The following is a 20,404-nucleotide window of genomic DNA, read 5'->3' as shown; positions in this document are numbered from 1 at the left end:
CCCAAATTACTTCAGATGGCTAAAATCTGAGAAGAAAAGCTAGTTTTCTGTGTCCAGAAGCTCAGGTGATCCAGAAATTTGTTAGGGTTTTTATTTTTTTTAAGGATAGATTCTGAAGCATTTCTCTTGGATTATTTTGAGTTGCTTTAGAAAACTATAACAGGTGAAACCTCTGCTTCACCATAAATAAGCTCTGCTTTTCAGGAGTCATTACTTTCAGGCAAAGCTCTTGATTTTCACTGGTGATTTACTAAAAAAATAAGGAAAATGATAACAACAATAATTTTACCAACATTTGTTTAATTTAAAAAATTAATTATTTCATAAATCTTGTCTAGGCTGAGATTTTCTGAGGTTTGGCTTCCTGTTTCTGGTTTTTTTATTTGGACCACTACTGTGTGCCATTCACAGAAATGAATGGGAGATAGATGTTTGTTTTGTTGAAGATGATTCCCAGTAAAGGTCATTGCCTCAGCAAATTATTTCACATAATGTAGGAGAGGTCATTCAGCTTTGTGTGCAAGATCTTTTAACAGTTTATGTTTGAGGAGAGGTGAGACATTTCACGTGGTACTCTACAAAAGAAAAAATACCATTTTCAAAACTGAAACTGGGCTCTTCAAAACTGAGCTCCAGATAAAACTCTGGCAGTCTCAATTTGAAAACCAAACCCTGTCAGCCAGGTAATGGTTGCATATTTTAGAAACTGGCTCAGGAATGCCAGGAATATTCATAGTGGCACAAAGCAAACCTGAGCACAATACACATACCAGAGTTTCAACTCAGAGAGTATCACTGAATTTCTTTTACTGCTGTTAAGCGTAAAATTTTAATTATTGGCTTGGGTACTGTGAAGCAAAGGAAGCAAAAATTAGTCAAAAAGTTTGGGAAACATCTCATATCCAGTCACATCTCCAAGGGTGTCCTCTCTAACCCAAACCCTGCCTTTTATGCTCTGTGCAGTTGGTAAGAAAGAGCAGGAAATTCCTGTTGATTCCATGTATCTTTGTGCCTAAAAATTTCTTAATTACTTTATTTGTTTTTATTCCTAGATATCAATGAATGTAAAGTGTTCCCTGGCATGTGCATGAATGGTAAATGTAGAAACACAATTGGAAGTTTCAAATGCAGATGCAATAGTGGGTTCACTTTAGATATGGAGGAAAGAAACTGTACAGGTGAGTAAGCCTTGCATTTTCCACAGCTTTCCCTAGAATAATGGAGTAGTCCTGGCTGAAAAAGACCTGAGAAGATCAAATTGTTCCTTCAAGGTGTTGTGGGGAAAGGGAGCCCAGATGAGATTATCTAGCACCCTGTCAGTCTTGGAAGCATCCAGTGATGGGGACTCCATCACATCCGTGGAGCTTTAAAAAGAAGCTTGCTCTTGTGGCATAGCTTGGTGATCTGGAAACCTAATGCCATTCGTCTCCTTCACTTTCTAAGAGCTTAATCTTTGGACAAAATGGCCAACAGTTTCAAGTTTCCCTTTCAGAAACTGATTATTTAATAAATACAACACTTTTTGATTTTTTTAATTGTTGTTTAAGGTGCTTAGGTCATGCTGTATCAGTACAACCTAAAAAAATCAATAAGGATCACCAGCGAAGCCAAGTTTAATGTTCTAACACAGAGATTATCTTATGTTCCATATTCTCTGGTCATTGTATTACCAAATGAATTTAGAGACTGCAAGTTAATTTTCATTTAGATTTGATGGCTGAGAACACACAAGAGCACCTCAGCAATTCTGACACCAGTACAACGTTAACTCAAGAAGAAACAGACACGTGTGTTTAATTTACAAGTTTAGGATCTTGCTCTTTACTGCCTGGAAAATCTGAAGACAAGCACGAGAGTTCTGTGGCTGTGGGAATTTGGATGCCTGTGTTGTGGGTGGCTGGCTCTGTGCTGAAAATGAAGGAGGTTTTGTTACAACGTACAGGCGTCTATGAGTGTGTCTGAGTAATAACTGTGAAGTGTGGGTGGTAAGGCATGTTCACTGAGGTTGGTCTGGATGCTAACATTGCCCTAACTGGTGATTTCCTTGTTTTAATAGTGATTGCATTGATGAAGAATGCATTTTACAAACTTTATTTCTAAACTAACCAGAATAGGTCAGAAAACTCCCTGCAAAAGCCTTTGTTTTTTTGGGGTTTTTTTATTCCGTTTCTGTTCTGTGGTGATTAAATTACTCCACTGAGCACCTGTAGAGAAACAGGTTTTCTGAAATAGGTGACTTTTTGCTTGTTTTATATCAGCAAGAAATTGTTTTATAAAGTTTGTAGGAGCCCAGATACTGAGTAGTGTGCCAGATCTGCCACGTGGGTCTGACACCTGCACACATCTGCGAGGACTGGCTGTCATCACCCAGCAGAAACCTGCCCATGAGCAGTGACACAAAAGCCTCTCCTGCAATGCTAACTTGTTTCACTGGATCATATCCACATTAAAATTCCTCTTTAGATTTCTGACTCACTACCAGTGTGATTTAAAAAGGGCTCTTCTGTCTTTTCTGCTATAGGTTTCTGCAGTGGGTTTAATTCAAACTTAACAAGACAACCAGTGAACTGTAAATCTAGCTTTGATAGGAGCTGATTCCTAATAGAGAGGGTGTGTGTAAACTTATAATGCCATTACTGGATAAATATGTTCATCATAATCAAATTATAATCAATGGCAGTGTAGTCATGGAGTCAGTTGATACCTCTGTAAGAATGATGTCTTGGAATGTCTTACACTTAGTTATTTCCTTAAGAATCTACCCTTAAATTATACTTAATAGAAGCAAATTTGATACATAGTTTACTATGGCCTGAGAGCTCTGAAGACTCAGCCTTACAAATCTTTCATGAGCTGTCTCACTTAATCAGATGATTCTATAAATAATTATTTTTTCTCTGTTGATTTGCATACTATATATTTTTTCTGTAGATTTAATTGACAGTGACATTTTTTTTTCTGTAAAAGCATGATAACCTTAAACCCAGTTTTATTTTTCTACATCTCCACTGCAATGAAACAGACATTGATGAGTGCAGGATCTCCCCAGACTTGTGTGGAAGTGGTACTTGTGTCAACACTCCTGGCAGCTTTGAGTGTGAGTGCTTTGATGGCTATGAAAGTGGATTTATGATGATGAAGAACTGCATGGGTAAGTGTTGCCAGGATGCCCTGGAGTCTCCTTTGCTGTGCAAAGCCTGGCTGTTCTCTGAGCTGCCACACTGAACACTTCAGATGTGTCATTATTGTGACTTCATGAGCAAATGAATCAGATACGCAGTTTATAGAGACAGATAACTGAATTAAGTATACACCCTTGCTTGTTCTTTATATTAACTACTTACACCCTTAAGAGACACTCTGTACAGATATTTTAGGATGGCAGCAACTCTTGACATAATTAATTTAAAAATTGCTATTGGAGTATGCAAATAATTGGTAAAGCTAGGAATAGAAAGCTGGAGTTTCAAAAGTGGTGTCAGTCCCTTTTTATTGCTTCTTCTAGGGCTCAAGAAATTCTCACAGCATTTCCTGAAAAAATTACACCCCTTCAATCTGTTTAAAGTTGTAAGAGTACATCTGGAGACACCAAAAGGTGTTTAACTACCTTAAAAAAAATCTTGACTTGGGCGTCTGTCACCTTTTCTTATTTTCCTGCAAATTCTGATGCTTTTAGACATTCCTGGGAGCACAGAAATGCCTTTATGAGCTGTAGCCAGAATATTTCCCAGCCACACCATGGCATAGACAGGAGTTACCAAACTGAGGAGCCATTTAGGCAAAAATTGGTACACAAACATCCACCATAACTGCATCCACAGACAGGAATTTCAGTGCATACATGAACAGGTGTCTTACTGCCTTAAGCAATTTAAAAATATACACACATCACATTAATACATTGTTCTAAAGGGCAATATCCAAAAGTTTTCTGCCTTCGCTTGTGTTCCATGTTTTCTTGAATATCTAATGTTAAATTATGAATTTGTGGTTTTTCTTGAGAGAAAAAAATACCCATATTTAGAGTTCATAATGATGTATAGTTTTTGGTTTGCTCTGTTGTGCAGCATGAGAAGAGGAGCCACACCATGCAACAATCCTTTTATTTTGTAGACACTGGGGATTGCTTTTTCTCTTTCCAGCCTCTAAAATATTTTTGCACATGATGGTTTCTTTGCAGATATAGATGAGTGTGAACGCAACCCTCTGCTGTGCAGAGGTGGCACCTGTGTGAACACTGAGGGGAGTTTTCGCTGTGACTGTCCCCTGGGGCATGAGCTGTCACCATCCCAGGAGGAATGCTTGGGTGAGTTTCAACTCAGGAAAATAATCCTTATTTTGAGGAATGGTCAGTCCTTGGCAAACGTGGGGTCTCAGGAATCTCTTAAACATATTGATGTTCCTCCTTTATATTAGTAACTTCAAATAAAAGAGTAGAAGCCTGTAAAATCCCCTGTGCCAGTAATACTGTTGACAACAAAGAGGAGGGTTTTACCAGGCCTCTTAGGGATTTAGCAAACTAAAAACTCATGGGAGCAACATTAATCAGTCACAAAAAGGTGTTTTCCTGTGTCAAAATGCATCTCTCCTTTTAGCACGTAACCCACCAAATGATGAAGAAAAAAAAAAAAAGAAAAAAAATAGTCAAAAAAGAAACATATTATCTCTTTGGCCTATTTTCTTGGTGGAAATCAAGACTTGGTAATTAATGCCCACAGCAGACTGTGTAATTAATGCTTTCAGACCTGACTCAGAGAAGATAAATCTTTGGACACTAGCTTAAACACAGTGTGCAGAACTCTATTCCTCAAGCTGAAGCATGCCAAGAACAAGAAAGATATTGAATAAACCTGACAGCCACTGGTTTGAAATATTACCTCTCATTCTTCTTGGAACCTGAGCTGTTAAAGCTGGTAAATATCCTGAATTGCAGCTGACCTGAACAAATTCTTCCCCAGATGTAAATGAGTGCTCGTTGAGCGACAGCCTCTGCAGGAATGGGAGGTGTGTGAACATGGTGGGGACCTACCAGTGCTTCTGTGACTCTGGGTACCAGCCCACTCCTGACAGACAGGGATGCACAGGCAAGTGTTGTGCGCCTGCACGTGGGATTTCGTGCCTCAGCTGCATTGTTCCATCTGTCCCTGCTTTTATTTAACCCCACACCTTCCTTTTGGAAATCAGCGGCGCTTCCTCTTGTGTGCTTTGAGGCTTATCGTGGGATATTGTGGGAATATAGAAATATAAAGGAATATAAAGAAGGTATAAAAGGGTGGTTGCTGTAGTGAGCTCCACAGAATATTTTGAAATTATACTTACTGTCCTACTCTATTAAAATCAGAGGTTTGAGGTAACAGCCAGAAAATACACCTAGATTTCTTGATCAGGCAAGAAAAGCTCCATGCATTGATGGTTTATCTTTCAGTTTTTTCTCCTTATCATAACATCTCTTTAACCCTTCACTATAATAATACTGAATTATATATTTACCAGCACATCAACTCCTTGTAAAGGAGAACAGCAGTACAGATAGGGCTTTCTATTTGCTTGTTATGTTTTTTGGGGTTTTTTTGCAAAATTGCGAATTTGTGCTACATTTCAAGCTTTAAGTTTCTCTGGGTTTCCCTTTTTTTCCCTTTCCAAACTTTGTTTCTTGAGCTTTTTTTCACACCCCTAGCAATACACAGGAGCAAACCCAATATTTAACTTAACAGTTTGCTCCCACTAATGAAAAAAAGCAGCTGAAAGAGGGGAAGATGAACAAAATATATATCAGAGACAGTAGAATGAGACTAAAAATTCAGAATGAAGCCACTGATATACTTCTTTATGTAAGATGTGAAGGGAATATTATTTTTTCCTTAAAGAAGTAGACTTACTGCTGTCAATGTTGCTTCTCCAGATATTGATGAGTGTATGATAATGAATGGAGGCTGTGACACCCACTGCACTAACTCAGAAGGCAGCTATGAGTGCAGCTGCAGTGATGGCTATGCTCTGATGCCAGATGTCAGGACATGTGCAGGTAGGTTTTTACACCTGAAAAGCTCCATCATTATCTTTCAGCCAAAATCAAAGTGGTGTTCCAGCCCATCCATGCCAGAGTGACATAATTATTATCTACTGTGGTTTGTTGTTTTTGTTTTTGTTTTTTTTTTTCCCTCAGATATTGATGAATGTGAAAACAATCCAGATATCTGTGATGGTGGGCAGTGTAGCAATATCCCAGGGGAATATCGCTGTCTCTGTTATGATGGATTTATGGTTTCTATAGACATGAAAAATTGTGCTGGTAAGTAGGTGTGTGCACAAAATTTAGTCTAAGTCTCGAATATTTTGTGCAGGCTTTGTTTCAGGATGTTCTTTCTACTGCATTATTGAAAGTGGGCATTGAAATTACATATATTATTGAAAAAAAAAAAATCTGTATGCCTTTTGGTAACTCTTTAACAATGAACCAGATCCCATCGTTAAAAAAACATTGATATGATTTTACTATAATGGAATATGTGTATTGAGAAGGGATCAGATGAGGGGTTCAGAAGGGGGCACTTTAAAAAATTTTCTTTGGAAGAAAATTACTATGATCACAAATATGTTTTAAGAAAATGATTTTAAGTGAGTATTGTAAGAAGAAGTTTGCTTCATATTCCTCTAATTAGCATTCCAAAAAAAGGTGAAAACAAATGGTATTTGTTTTACCGCAGTAGTATTTGGACTACACTTTTAGCCTTGCTTGTTTTAGGGAATTTACAGAGTAGAACATATGAAATGCATTACTACTTCATATAGTAGGTATTCTCACCTGAAATAAAGTGTTCCAAAATGACAGTAATGTCCAACTAATAATTAATGTATAATCACCTACAGATGTGAATGAATGTGATTTGAATTCCAACATCTGCATGTTTGGGGAGTGTGAAAACACCAAAGGCTCCTTCATTTGTCACTGTCAAGCTGGGTATTCAGTCAAGAAAGGAACCACAGGGTGCACAGGTAAAACAGATTTCCAGTGAATGTGTCACATATTTTGGTTGGCTTCCAGGTAAAATAAATGCACAAGTGTTACACACAAGAGAGAGTTGGTATCTGTGTATGTATATATATATATATATATATATATGTATGTGTGTTTCACATCTGCTAGCATTTGACAAAGTTTTAAAGGGAGTATCAATGCTGGAGGCCCCTTCAAACTAATTTAAAAGATGTTGGCAGCACAGGTTGTGTGAACACCCGTGTTACAGAACTTGGCTTGGGGTGGCAAGGCTGCAGTTATGTTGGAATTTTTTATCAGTCTCTTTTGTGTACCTGGAGGATGAACTCAGCTCAAGCTGCAGGAAATGGCCATGTGGTCCAAGGAAAGAACAAGAGGGGGGAAAAAAAAAGTAAAAAAAAAAATCCTTTAACCTCTGCCAACAATTTTTACAGTTCTGTAGTCACTCATAATCACTCTACAAGTGATTATGATACAAGTTCTACAAGTTCTGTGAAATTTAACCAGTATCTTTTCTCCTGCATGCTCTCAAGAATCCAGGCTCATCCAGGAGAAGCTGATAGAATTTCTCCTACAATTTTGTGTTTAAGAATCTATGGCCATGGGTGCATAATTATTTTTATGACTGAAAAGTCTCTGTGCACCTGAAGACCTCATCCCAGTTTTAAACATAAAAACATAAATAAAACATAAAAAATCAGTGCATTTAATATTTCTGGAAAAGAGTATCGATTTCATGCTGAAAAGCACTTGTAGGAAAGTGGACTGATTGTCATGTTTGCAAACAAAGAGCAATAATAAAATGCAATTGTAACTCCTTTATACTAATACAGAATATACCAAATAGCTTGCTTGAATTATTCTAAGTTCTTAAACATTTGTTTTTTAAAGGGCTGCAAACCCTCACAGTGGAAATACGTAAAATAAACAGGATTTTTAATATTCTGATGAAAATACTGATAGTTTGTTTTGTGCTTGTAGATGTGAATGAGTGTGAAATTGGAGCTCACAACTGTGACATGCATGCCTCTTGTGTCAACGTGCCAGGAAGTTTTAAATGCAGTTGCAGAGAAGGTTGGGTTGGAAATGGCATTAAGTGTATTGGTAAGTACATGGAAAAGAAAGATTTTTTTTCTCTCTCTCCCCATTCTTTTTTTTTTTTTTTTCTGAAAGCATGTAATGTGACTGTGTGATTAGTCCATTAGAAACAAAGAATTATTCTCTCTTCTGTGGATAGATGTGTATGAAAGATTCTTATGTTTCACAGATTTGGTTTTCTAAGAAAAAAATTTACTGTCTCAGAAACATAATGTAACATCTTACTGAATTATCTATGTATTTTACAAAGTTTATATACAAGTCCTACTAGAATGTACAAAATTTAAAAAAAAACATAAATAAATAAATTTTATTTTATTGTTTTCTGTCAGTAAGGTATTTCAAGTCCTTCAAACATTTTTTTGTAAATGTCTTATAATTTATCTGATTTATAGACCCTGATATAAACCAGATTGGGACTGGAGGGGTGGGAAACCTGTATCTTCATTTGCTGGACTGCTGTAGTTGTGTATTTTCCCTTGCCTTCACGTTTCAGTTTGGTTTGTAAAAGACTGTAATATTTGCCTTTTTTTTCAGAACATTTTGGGCTCTATGGAAGATTAGGCTTTATTGATGTAATGTGCTAAAAAAAGGACTGTCTTGTTTCTTCTTCTTTTTTTCTTCTTTTTTTTTCTACTTTTCTTTCATACATATTAACATCCAAGTGAATAGCTTGTCTCAACTCTCATGCAGTTGCATTGTTTTCACTTTCTTCTATTACTTGAGGAGACTTCCTAAATAAGTGGCAGATTTTTACCTTGCTACATTTATTTGGTTCCGTTTCTTTTTTTTAGAACTTAGTTTGAATTTAAGCTCATTAACAGGACATTAACATCCAAGTGATGAGCCAGCTGAATTCCATCAGTTGCTCAGAAATATTTTTCCCAGTCTCACCTGTTGTAATTTAAAGGAAAACGTTTTAAAATGAAGTCACTATAGATTAACCCTTTATCATCTAATAGTAAATGTGTGTTTATGGAGACATAAATCATGCTTGCAGTGGTGCTGGCTATCTTGGCAGTTAATTACCAGCCAGTTTACTAATTACTAAGCTGCTGCCTACACTTTTTGACCCCAATGTGCAGATCTTGATGAATGCACCAACGGGACTCAGCGGTGCAGTGCCAATGCCCAGTGTGTGAACAGCCCGGGCTCCTACCACTGTGCCTGTGCAGAGGGATTCACTGGAGATGGCTTTACGTGCTCTGGTAAGGGGTTTTGTGACACCTGACTTGTTCCTGGTGGTTCTTCTGTTGTATGGAACCTTTGGGAATCAGACTTAATCCCACAGTGTAAGACAATGAATGTGAAAATGTAATTTAAGATCAAGATGCTTCCTGTCTGCATAAGAAACGGTGTCAGGGGCACCTGATTGTTCTTTTGATTCGTGTCCCAGTTGGATCCACTGGGTCTATTTTTTAGGGGAAGTTTCTGTCTGCTGCTTCTTCCTCCCCCTCATCTTCATGTCAATTATTTTGAATGTGCATGTCCTGCTTGCAGCAGTGCCTCTGGTCAAGAGCACCAAATGCCAGCTCAATTACAGTTCCTCTCTCTGGCATCATCTATTGTCCCAGCACCCAGCAGAGCAGGATGTGATCATTAACACAGGACTTCTTAAAAAGAAAAACAAGCTGCAGTTAAAAAACATTGCCTGTGTCTCTGTGTTTAAATTTGTAGGTGAGAACGGACGCTGTTATTCACAGAGGAAGTGACTCAAAATGTATTATATCAAGTATAAAGATCTTATATTGGATATTAATCTTGTCTTGGATTATTCTGATCTTTATCATGTACAGAGTGGAGATGCAACATTATCTCTGCTCTCACCTTTTAACACATCCTGTATTTGGTCAGCCTATTTAGGTCTGAGAATGTATCCTAATCATAGTGAAATATCTAGAAAACTACAGTGAATGCATTTATTATTGACTTACTGGCTAATTACAAATAGAAATGAATTATAAGTTTGGAAACAGGGTTTCCTGATTAATAGTGTAAGATATTTTATTTGAGAATAAAGACCTTCAAATACGACTTAGTTTTTGTATTTCAAGTTTTTGGTTCATGAGCACAATGTTTTATCCCTATATTGAGCTTCTGTGTTTCTCTAAAAATCAGATATAATACTAATTATGGACTAATAAAATGAAGAAAGCATATAAAATTTTTTTTGGACAATCATAAGCATACCTGAAAAAATCACAATTTCTTATGATGAGTGCAATGGTGAATGCCCTCCCTTGCCATTCTCTTTCTTTATAGTTCTTTTGGGGCATAGTAGAAGAGTTCCTGGTGTGCAACTTGTCATGTTCCCCAGCCTCGAATAATATTTTTTAAAATGAATGTGGTAATAATTTTCTATGTATGATTTAGGAAAATTTGCCTTTTGGACATTTTTTTCTGGCAGAATAGCATAGAAATATATACCAAGAGGCAAAATTTTGAGCAAGACTTTGTTTAAGCACAACTTTTTAAGCAAGGTATTTAACTTATTTGTCAAGATTAGTCAAGACTGGATCTGAAATGCTTGTATTATCAAAAATATTTTCATCTGCTAATGAAAAACAAGGAGTAAAGAATCATGAAAATGTGGAAGGAATAATTTTGGAAACTGTGTTTGCTTTTCTGCATTCTTTCAATTTACTTCAGGGAATAAGTGTTCTGTTTCATACCCGCAGTGCTATTATTTTGAACACCAGGCTATATTTACGTGTATTTCTGCTGGTGAAATACACATAAATTTCTAGATTTCTATGTAGCTTCAGAGAGGCTTTCCTGTCTTCCACAGATGTTGATGAGTGTGCAGAGAATGTCAACCTGTGTGAAAACGGGCAGTGCCTGAACGCCCCCGGCGCCTTCCGCTGCGAGTGTGAGATGGGATTCACTCCTGCCTCCGACAGCAAGTCCTGCCAAGGTGAGATGCTGCTGCTGCTGCTGCCCCAGCTCTGCTCTCTGATTTGGGTTGGCTCTTTCACATACAAGAAGTTTCTTTACTGTGAATTATGTTGGAACGTTCCTTTCGTCTTTTTTTTGTGATGTTTTCCTCGCTTTCACCCATAAATCCCAGAGCAGATGTTTGCCTCAGAAATTTTGTAAAGTTTTGTTTGTTTGTTTGTTTGTTTAATTCCTTTTTTCCACTTTTGATAGTGTGTGGAAAATCCTGTTATCTTTCTAGTCCAGTTCAGCTTCTATTCCCTATTGTGTTCTTTTACCTTTTGTTGCTGTTTTATTTAATAAGTCTGTATAGTAGATGAAGTTTTACACATTTTAGCTGGTGCCCCAAAGCTTTTAGCTTATTTCATATTTAATGGTGGAAATCACACAGCATCTTTGGAAATTCAAATTCTTGGTGAGATGTGTAAAATAGGTTTCAAAATTTAATCTTTAAGATTCAGTCCAGAGCGTGGCATGTTCCAACATTCAGGTGTACATGTATGAATCGGACTTCCGAATAATTCAGGTGCTTCTGAGAAATTACCTGTACTGCATAATCAGATGTGTTAATTATCAAGTCCTGTCCATCATTTTTATTGAATTTCTTTGTGCAACTCAGTCATATTACAGTGGTACCAATGGTCTAATAAAAATCCCCTAATAGATCCAATCTATTCCAGTCAACCAATGCTTCGAAAAACAATGTAATTCTAAATTTTGGGTCAGTATGTTAAAGGATTTGGGTCCAACAATTGAAGGATTTTGGAGAAATTCTTGATATGTTACTGTGATTACAACAGAGTTCTGAAAGCATTGCATTGGTTAAATTGTGCTCTTGGATAACTAAAATATCTGGGTGCTGAATTCTTAAGAGAAGTTAGCTTTAATTTCTCTAATTTTGAAGTTAATATATTGATCTGTCTTATGGTAAGAAATGTCCTTGGCTGATTTCTACAGTCAAGGGGAAAAACCCAGTCTTGATTTAGTGAAATGAATGTAATAAAAGTTATTAATCCACTTTCTTCAGAAGTCCCATGAGATGTCAGTACATTAGCTTCTCAGTTACCTGATTTGGAGGTCATTCCATGGCTGTACTCCAGGGTATTTAGAAATTTTATTTTCCAGATGAAATTGATTCAGGACTTCTGGATGTTAAGCATTCATTTTCCCTAAAAAACATGTCTCTTTAATGGCCCTCAGAAGTTAACCTTTCGCATATGTTACTATAAAGAGGCATTTTATCACTTCTCAGCCTCTGGCTGAGGTAATCCCACCAGGTTAAAAGTAGATATTTTATTACTGTAATAATTCTAATACCCCTTTTGCACATCTTGTGCAATATTCGTTCATCAACAGAGCACCGTACTCAGAATTTCAAATTAGGATTTGGCTGTGCTTTGTAAAATGATATTAATGCTTTCCACTTCCATGTGTGTGCTAAAAATAATTCACTAATACGTGCCAGAATTGCATTTGCCTTTTCCACAGCTGCTTTATTCTGGCAGCCTAAAATGTCCTGCTGTCTTGACAGTACATGGAAGGTTTTTTTTTCCACTCCTATCCTACTTACTTTCAGCTCAGAAGTCTTTTACAGTTTGTGCCTAAAGCCATGGCTTTGCAGTCTGTGGTGTCAGTGTTCATCTCCTTTCTACACTGCAGCTGACAAAACCATCCAATTTTCTGTCAGTGTCTTTCAACTTGATTTCATCTTCAATTTAGATGAGCATGCAGGCAGTCCTTCAGATGCATTTTAGCTCATCTGTGTGTAGTTATTACCTAACTATTTCAGTGTGGGCTTGAGAAAATCACAGATAATTCTTACTTCCTATATTCCTATTTTCCCTGTATTCTTCCTCCAAGGAAATATGGCTGTTGATGCCTACACACTCTCTTCCTTCTTCAAACACTTTCTTTACAAATACATATTCACAAATACAAATTTTGTGTAGTGTTCTACACAGACTCAAAAATGTTAGTTTTTAAAATATTTTGCATGTGTCTGCTTTTCCTTTTATAGTGCTATGACACATAATAACGACAGCAGCAATAATAACAATAATGTGGTACTACTGTGTAACTCTCTGGTTTTAATACATTCCTTCAGACACAGATGAATGCTCCTTCCAGAATATTTGTGTCTTTGGCACCTGCAATAATCTCCCAGGAATGTTTCGTTGTATCTGTGATGATGGCTATGAACTGGACCGAACCGGGGGAAATTGCACAGGTAAATCACTGCTTTTCAGAAATACATCAGCAAAGAGGGTAGTTTCTTACATATGCAGATGAACAAGGTTTGTTTGTACTCCTTTGGTGAATTATTTTTAAGACTCTCCTTCCGTTTCAGCTAAAATTCACTTGCATTTGAAACTTTCTAAGTTGTCTTAGAGAGTAAGATTATTATTTTCTGTCCAATGAGCAGATTTATGAATGTGGATTTCCTGTTTTAGATATTGATGAATGTGCTGATCCCATTAATTGTGTTAATGGTCTTTGTGTAAACACTCCTGGAAGATATGAGTGTAATTGTCCTCCAGACTTCCAGCTGAATCCTACTGGAGTGGGTTGTGTGGGTAAGTAAAATCTTCCTGAAGTATCACTTTAAAAAATCACTGCTTTTATGCAAATAAGATAGAAAATATTGATTCCACAATTCTGCACATCCTGTTGTTTAGTTTTTTTAGTAATGTCTGTCTTGACATCAATAACTATCAATGTTCTTGAAGTGCCAATGACTTAAAGAGCACAATGTTACCTCAATTCCTCCTTCTAGGCATGAAACTGCAGATGAATGCCTGCAGTTCTTTGCCTGGGTCGTGGTGTGCTGTAACCACGTGTGCTTTTTACATAGATAACCGTGTGGGCAGCTGCTACCTGAAGTTTGGACCAAGAGGGGACGGGGGCCTGTCCTGCAACACTGAGGTTGGGGTTGGAGTCACTCGTTCCTCGTGCTGCTGCTCGCTGGGAAAGGCTTGGGGGAACCCCTGTGAGACCTGTCCCCCTGTCAACAGCAGTAAGGAAATGTTCTCATGTTCTCCTGCTTTATTTTAGAAGGGATGGAAAATGAATTTGCAGTTTTTATTGTGTTGTTGTACATTGGTAAAATTTCCTTGCCAGTGTCAGAGGGATAGGAGCACAGAGGGCATTTTTGTTCAGCAGCTCCAAGCTGGTAAGGAAATTAATTAATTACGCTTAGAACTCAAATCATGGCTTTAATTTGGAGGAATTCATTATTCTCCAAGGAAGAGTGTTGATAACTGTTGCTACTTATGTCTAAGTCAGTCTTGAGTACTTTCAAAACGATTACCTAATGATAGTTGTCAGCTTTGTGGAGCTTTGAAGGTCTTTAATGAATCATGCCACACAAATGTCAAGTATGTTGTTCTTTACAGCCTCATAGCAGTAGGAATTCCAAGCTTGACAACTTTATCAGTGGCATACTGGCATTTCATATTAAAGAACTAACCAAAACATAAAATATGTGCCTCAGTAAGGACACAGTATGGAAAAATCAATATTGTGCCTGCCTTAAGAGTATCTGAGGTTATGGTAATAAAAGAAAACAGAGCTCCTCATCTTACATTGGTTTTCTGTTAATCTAATGCACATGTTTTATTTACTGTGAATAGGTCAAAAAAGTAGAAACCAAATAACTGTAGGGAAGACCAGCCATTAAAAACACAAGTGACATTTTATGATTCAGTTGTCAGAATTTTATTTTTTATGAGACTGACATGTCTCTTGTTGTATTTTACTTTAGCTGAATACAATACTCTCTGTCCAGGGGGAGAAGGATTCAGACCAAATCCCATCACTATTATTTTAGAAGGTGAGTTTCTTATAAATTACTGTGATGATTGATATTGATACTAATAATAATTATTAAAAATGAATCACCTTTGAGGAGGAACTGAATTTTTAAGAAATCATTATATTTAGTGCAAAGTTAAAACAGCTGTTAATGTGAATTGGGAAACAACATGAAAAGGCACACACAGCAAAAGAATATTGAAGAAGTCCAACACCATTTCAGTAGGAAAACAATTCTGGTCCATACCTTTTATGTGCTTCCTTACTTTAACTGGATTTCAAAATTGGGCCCTGAAGGATAAGTCATTTATGAAAATTACAGCTCATCAGCAGAAAGGGCAAATGTCAGGAAGTATTCATCAGGCAAAGCAGCTCTGGTTCCAATAAGTGGGCAGAAGAGAGGAATTAGATGCCAAATTCCTGTAAACAGCAATGGAACATTGGGCTTAACAAGTTGAAACTGCTCCTTAAGGGCTGTTTGAATGGAAGAGAATGAGCATTTCATCCATGCATTCCTGGAGAGCAATTTAGAAGCAAAAAAAAAAAAAAAAAACCAAAAAAAAACAAAACCAAAAAAAACCCCAACAACCAAAAAAAACCACCAAAAAACCCAAAAAAAGCCACACATGACAGTTCAAAGCTACTAGTTGGCAAAATTTCAGGGCAGTACTTAAATATTCTTTGTTTTCATTGCAGAATGAAAATATGGTGAGTTTGGTTTTTTTTCCCTCTCTTTTCAGACATTGATGAATGTCAGGAGCTGCCAGGTCTCTGCCAAGGTGGAAATTGCATCAACACTTTTGGCAGCTTCCAGTGTGAATGCCCAAAGGGTTACTACCTCAGTGAAGAGACAAGAATCTGTGAAGGTTGAGTATTTTGAAGCCCTTTTTTGTGTCACAGTGCAGTTAGTATGAAAACCACTACTTTTTAGCCTTAAATCCTAACTGTGCATGGTACCCCCCACCCGTACCTAGAGTCATCCCTAAAATCGTTATCTTTGGCACCAGTGGTACAAATTAGCACAAAGCTTGAAATGGAGAGCTTGAATGTATTAATGTTTATTTTAGATGTTAGACTTCAGCCATGTGCATTCAGCAAACTAAGGGGTTATTAATGATTTCTGGCTTCTCACCCTGCAAGTTTTATGATGCTCTCTGCATTCTGGGTATGAGAGTAGCAGTTTAATTTACACAGTACTAAGTAGAGTTCATACTGGTTTTCCTTCTGTGTTTGGGATTTTTCATAACTGTTACAACCAAAATTGTAAATTGACCCTAAAACTAAAAACAGACTAACCCTGCTGTGAGAAGAAGCTGTGGATGTATTTTATGAAGTTGATTGGCTCCTATTTCAGTGGCAATTTCAAGAACCTTTAGTTTATTCAGTGTGTTGTTTTGCACTTAAGAGAATTAAGGCTAAACTTAGAGGTTAAAATCAGAGCTGTATTTTCCAAGCTATTCTTTAAATGAAGAATTTTTGTTATCTTAGCATGGTTTATTATGGTTGTATTTCTCAGAAATATTTGCTTGGACTTGGACCTCCCTTGTTAACTGCAATGTATTTTCTTGGTTTATAGATATTGATGAGTGTGTTGCACACCCTGGTGTCTGTGGTCCTGGCACCTGCTACAACACCTTGGGGAACTACACCTGCATTTGTCCACCTGAATATATGCAGGTGAACGGAGGACACAGCTGCATGGGTATGAAAAATGTCATCTTTACTAGAACTGCAAGATTGTCAGACTGTTTAAGGGTCAGACCCTGTGCTTTGTATTTATTTTGACTATTTTTAGCTGCCATTTGGTGTCATGTTGTCAGGAAAGGGATCCCTGTAATTGGCATGCTGCTCTTACTCCCTAACACGGCTCACTGTTCACTGGTTTATTTTAGCTGATCATTTCCAAATGGTGGGGTTTACCATAAAAATGGATCTCATGAGTATCTACGCTGTATTTATGATTTCTTAGGAGTTTGCCTTTTCCCCCCCCCCTTAAATGAAAACATAAAATACACAAATACACAAAAATCACACAAGTCTAAAACAAAAACTGTGGATTACATCAATCCTTAAATTATTTTTAAATGCCTGTGTTTATGTTGCACTCAGAAAACAGAGTTAATTAATCTTGTCTGGTTTGATAGGGGGTTGATATTTACATAATATCACAGTTATCATAATGTTGGCTACTTCATCAGTGCTTCTTTTCTCACATCCAGACATGAGGAAAAGCTTTTGCTACAGAAGCTATAATGGAACCTCCTGTGAGAATGAACTGCCCTTCAATGTGACCAAAAGGATGTGCTGCTGCACGTACAATATTGGGAAAGCCTGGAACAAACCCTGTGAGCCGTGTCCAGCTCCAGGAACAGGTAGAGCCTTCTGTGGTCACCCCATTTTGTTACTTTCTTTGCTTGTCTGCTGCTTTGACCTATTAACTAAAGCTGACATTTCATCCCAAAAGAACTTTCACTGAGTAGTAATACTGGTGGCAAAGATACTGGCTGGCTCAAGATACCTCCTGTCTAGACTGTCCTCCAGGGTAATCAATTTATGAGAGCGTAATTTAGTTCTTGATAGTTGGAAACCCATTTATCCTGGTAGTCCTAGTCTGTCAGAACATCAAGATTGGGTTTTGTACTGAGTGTAGGAAGCCTTTCCATATTTTTCATCTGTGTCTCACATTTGATCCATGATCTGCTTGGCTGCTTTTACATTTCCTCTACTGAAGGTGACTGAACTTGCAAAAGTCGCCCAATAAGTCTGGCATGGCAATGGGAAGTAAAAAATTCTCTTCTGTAAATGGAAGTGAAAATAATAAAGGACAGTTCATTTTCAGTCAGTCTTTATGTAGCTGATTTCCTGGAATAAGACATCCCTGAAAGCTCAACTCAGAAAAGTCATTGGTGGGAGAATCACCAGCTTGGAGGGAAACCTGACATCCACTGAAAAATTCTTTACATTTCAAAAAAAGAGAAAACATGCTTAGATAAAACTAAAAAACTCATGTGCCTGTTTTGTGCAAACACAGTTTGTTGTTTAATGTATTTGCCCCAAGTTCACTGGTTTAGTAGCACTTAACCTATGCCTCTGGTGCTGTGATTTAAATATCATTTATGGTTTTAGTGTAAAGAATGTATTACTTCCATTCCAAGTGGTTTATCTTGGTGATTTGCAGTAAAAAACAGATAATTTTAGAAATATTTTCTCTCACAGTAAAGAGGAGGAAAGTGGGACTGAAAGGAAAACTGCCTTTTTCTTTTCCTTCTTAAATAGGAGGAGGGAGAATGAAGGAATGCTCCTAGCAGTCAGGGTTGGGAAATGGAAATAAGCTTGAGAGAGGAAATACATGATTGCTACCACAGAAAACTCATGAAATTCTTTCCCATCGTTATTTATCTAAATGTCATAGAATTGTCACCATGGTGACAACATGATGAGAAGAGTACAGCAAACTGCTAGCAGAGATTCATGCAGTTAAGGTTCTTTGGTAAAAGAAAAAATTCTCCTTTTAGATTGGTAACATTCAAATTCTCAAAAACTCCTGCATCTTTTAATGATTTGTTAAAACCAAAATTGTGTGGTATTGTGAAAGCACTTACGGGGTTTAAATATTTCCTGAAATATTTTGGTGTTGCCTAAGAAATATTTCAAGTGTTGCCTTGTTAGCTTTTCTAAATGACTTGACTGTTTTTGCAGGCATGGTTGAACCTTTTTCACCATGAAAAGGGATTGTGTGGGGGGGATCAAACACAACTTCCAAGTGGAAATGGTCGAATAGCCACACTTATGTTCTGTAATCAGTTGTTTTGCAATCTGGGGGAGGGCTGCACATCACAGACAGGGGTTGGGGTATACTGACCTTACCCACCTCACCAGACTGAGCCCAGTGGCTCATTAAGATCATTATTCTGCCCTGATGAGGATTCTAAGTGAACTTCACACGCCCATGCATTTGCCTTTTTTTCCCTTGGTGAACAGAGCCCTTTCTTCCTTTTTCTCTGTTTCTTCTTAGCAATCAATCTCTTTTTGATGACTTTAAGTAGTAAAGACTGTTTTGTTTGGTTTTACATATTATGCAGGTCATAACTATTAGCATACAGACTTTAACCAGAAATAATAGTCCTTTTTTGTTTGTTTTTTTACTGGAAGAAGTGTAGAAAGGTGCTTCACTGTTAAAAGGTAACAAAGAATGTGTAGAACACTTTAATAGTTTGGTCATTTCAGGAGTGCCTGATCCAGTTTTTTCCCTGTTATGTGACAGATCTTTTTGTCCTAAAAAATGGTATAGTTATAAGTGTATGGGGTTTTGCAATATTTTTAAAGTCACTGATGCAAAGCCAAGCTTCCAGAAGGTAAATCTCTGGCATGTTTTCATGTGGATATTTTGGAAATTTGTATAAAGACATTTTCATACAACACTTACCTAATTATATACTCTTTCTCTACACAGTAAAGACTGGGGGAAAGAAGTGTGAAAAACTGATTTCAGTGAAATTCATGAAGCATGGAGGTAGCATAATAGAACAAAAGAGGTCCTTCAACCCTTGGGGCCTCTTCCTCATCCTCCCAGACCTGATATGTTTTATCAGACAGGTGATCACACAGGTGATCCTAGTGTCCTCCTGGGACAGGGTAGTGAGCACAGGGCTCTGGTTTTGTCTGATATATTTACTGACAGGCTTACCAACAGCAATAAATGGCATAAATCTCCTTTCAGAAAATAACTACCACATAAGTAATGTGTAAAATATATTAGCGTATTAAATTATTATAGTAACATGTATTAAAGATGTATCTATGAAAGAGCAGTACATTTTTGGATGGTAAAACACCGTGGTAGACAGCTGTGTACCCTGTACTGCAAGAATAACCTGGGTGAACATGGTTATTTTCTACTTTGTTCTGTCCTGCTGTTTAATGGTTTAGGACATTAAAGAGTAAGACAGAAGAAAGTAGAAAATGCAGGTGTTCAGGTGTACTGAGTCCTGTTGGCTTAGAGAGATGACCAAGTATGTCTGAATGAAGGCAAAAGATTTTGCCAAATATCATCTGAGCAGTGATTGTCTAAATTTATTAATTAGTGTAAAGGAGGCAAAAATTATTCCATTTATAATGGTAGTTAAACTTTTCAGAATCATGAGCTGCTGAGGATCTACCATTAAAATGTAGATGATAAGAAACTCAAACCACAGGCAGTAAAGACTATAACTGCTCCAGATTAAAGAGCATTACTTGTAAGAAGTAAGGAGCTGTTTGTTTTTCATTTTTTGATGCTAGAATTATTTGTCAGCATTTCAGGTTTAGAGACAGAAAGGCAGGCTCCATACACTTCTGTTGGGTAAAGAGGTTTCCTGTAGGTCCTCAGCACCAAACAGAGGGCCAAGCACTTATGGAAGTCTCCAGATATTAAACTTCCAGAAAACCTTTGAATTTTATGTCAATCAGATGGTTTTTGTAAATTTTATTCACTTTTTTGAAGCATATTTCCCTTTAACCTAATGCCCTGAATGTACAAATAACATGCCACACACATTGAAATGCTTCCTTGCCAGTAGTTTGGAA

The 20,404-nt window shown here is 37.2% G+C and overlaps 1 protein-coding gene across 1 annotated transcript in view; it reads left to right on the top strand.

Moving 5' to 3' along the window:
• FBN2 (fibrillin 2) overlaps positions 1–20,404 on the top strand; it is a 116,322-nt gene that overhangs the window by 69,416 nt on the left and 26,502 nt on the right. The window contains exons 25-41 of the mRNA XM_030258070.4: positions 1,053–1,178; positions 3,023–3,151; positions 4,181–4,306; positions 4,959–5,084; positions 5,903–6,025; positions 6,167–6,292; positions 6,871–6,996; positions 7,979–8,101; positions 9,181–9,303; positions 10,884–11,009; positions 13,134–13,256; positions 13,480–13,602; positions 13,881–14,042; positions 14,790–14,858; positions 15,580–15,705; positions 16,416–16,541; positions 17,059–17,211. Of these exons, the coding sequence (XP_030113930.4) occupies positions 1,053–1,178; positions 3,023–3,151; positions 4,181–4,306; positions 4,959–5,084; positions 5,903–6,025; positions 6,167–6,292; positions 6,871–6,996; positions 7,979–8,101; positions 9,181–9,303; positions 10,884–11,009; positions 13,134–13,256; positions 13,480–13,602; positions 13,881–14,042; positions 14,790–14,858; positions 15,580–15,705; positions 16,416–16,541; positions 17,059–17,211 (2,136 nt within the window). The remainder of the gene's footprint in view (positions 1–1,052; positions 1,179–3,022; positions 3,152–4,180; positions 4,307–4,958; positions 5,085–5,902; positions 6,026–6,166; positions 6,293–6,870; positions 6,997–7,978; positions 8,102–9,180; positions 9,304–10,883; positions 11,010–13,133; positions 13,257–13,479; positions 13,603–13,880; positions 14,043–14,789; positions 14,859–15,579; positions 15,706–16,415; positions 16,542–17,058; positions 17,212–20,404) is intronic.

The sequence above is a fragment of the Taeniopygia guttata genome, chromosome Z (genome assembly GCF_048771995.1).
Source record: "Taeniopygia guttata chromosome Z, bTaeGut7.mat, whole genome shotgun sequence".
Lineage (NCBI taxonomy): Eukaryota > Metazoa > Chordata > Aves > Passeriformes > Estrildidae > Taeniopygia > Taeniopygia guttata.
Note: the sequence above shows the minus strand (reverse complement) of the source record. Positions and strands in the feature narration are given on the sequence as shown.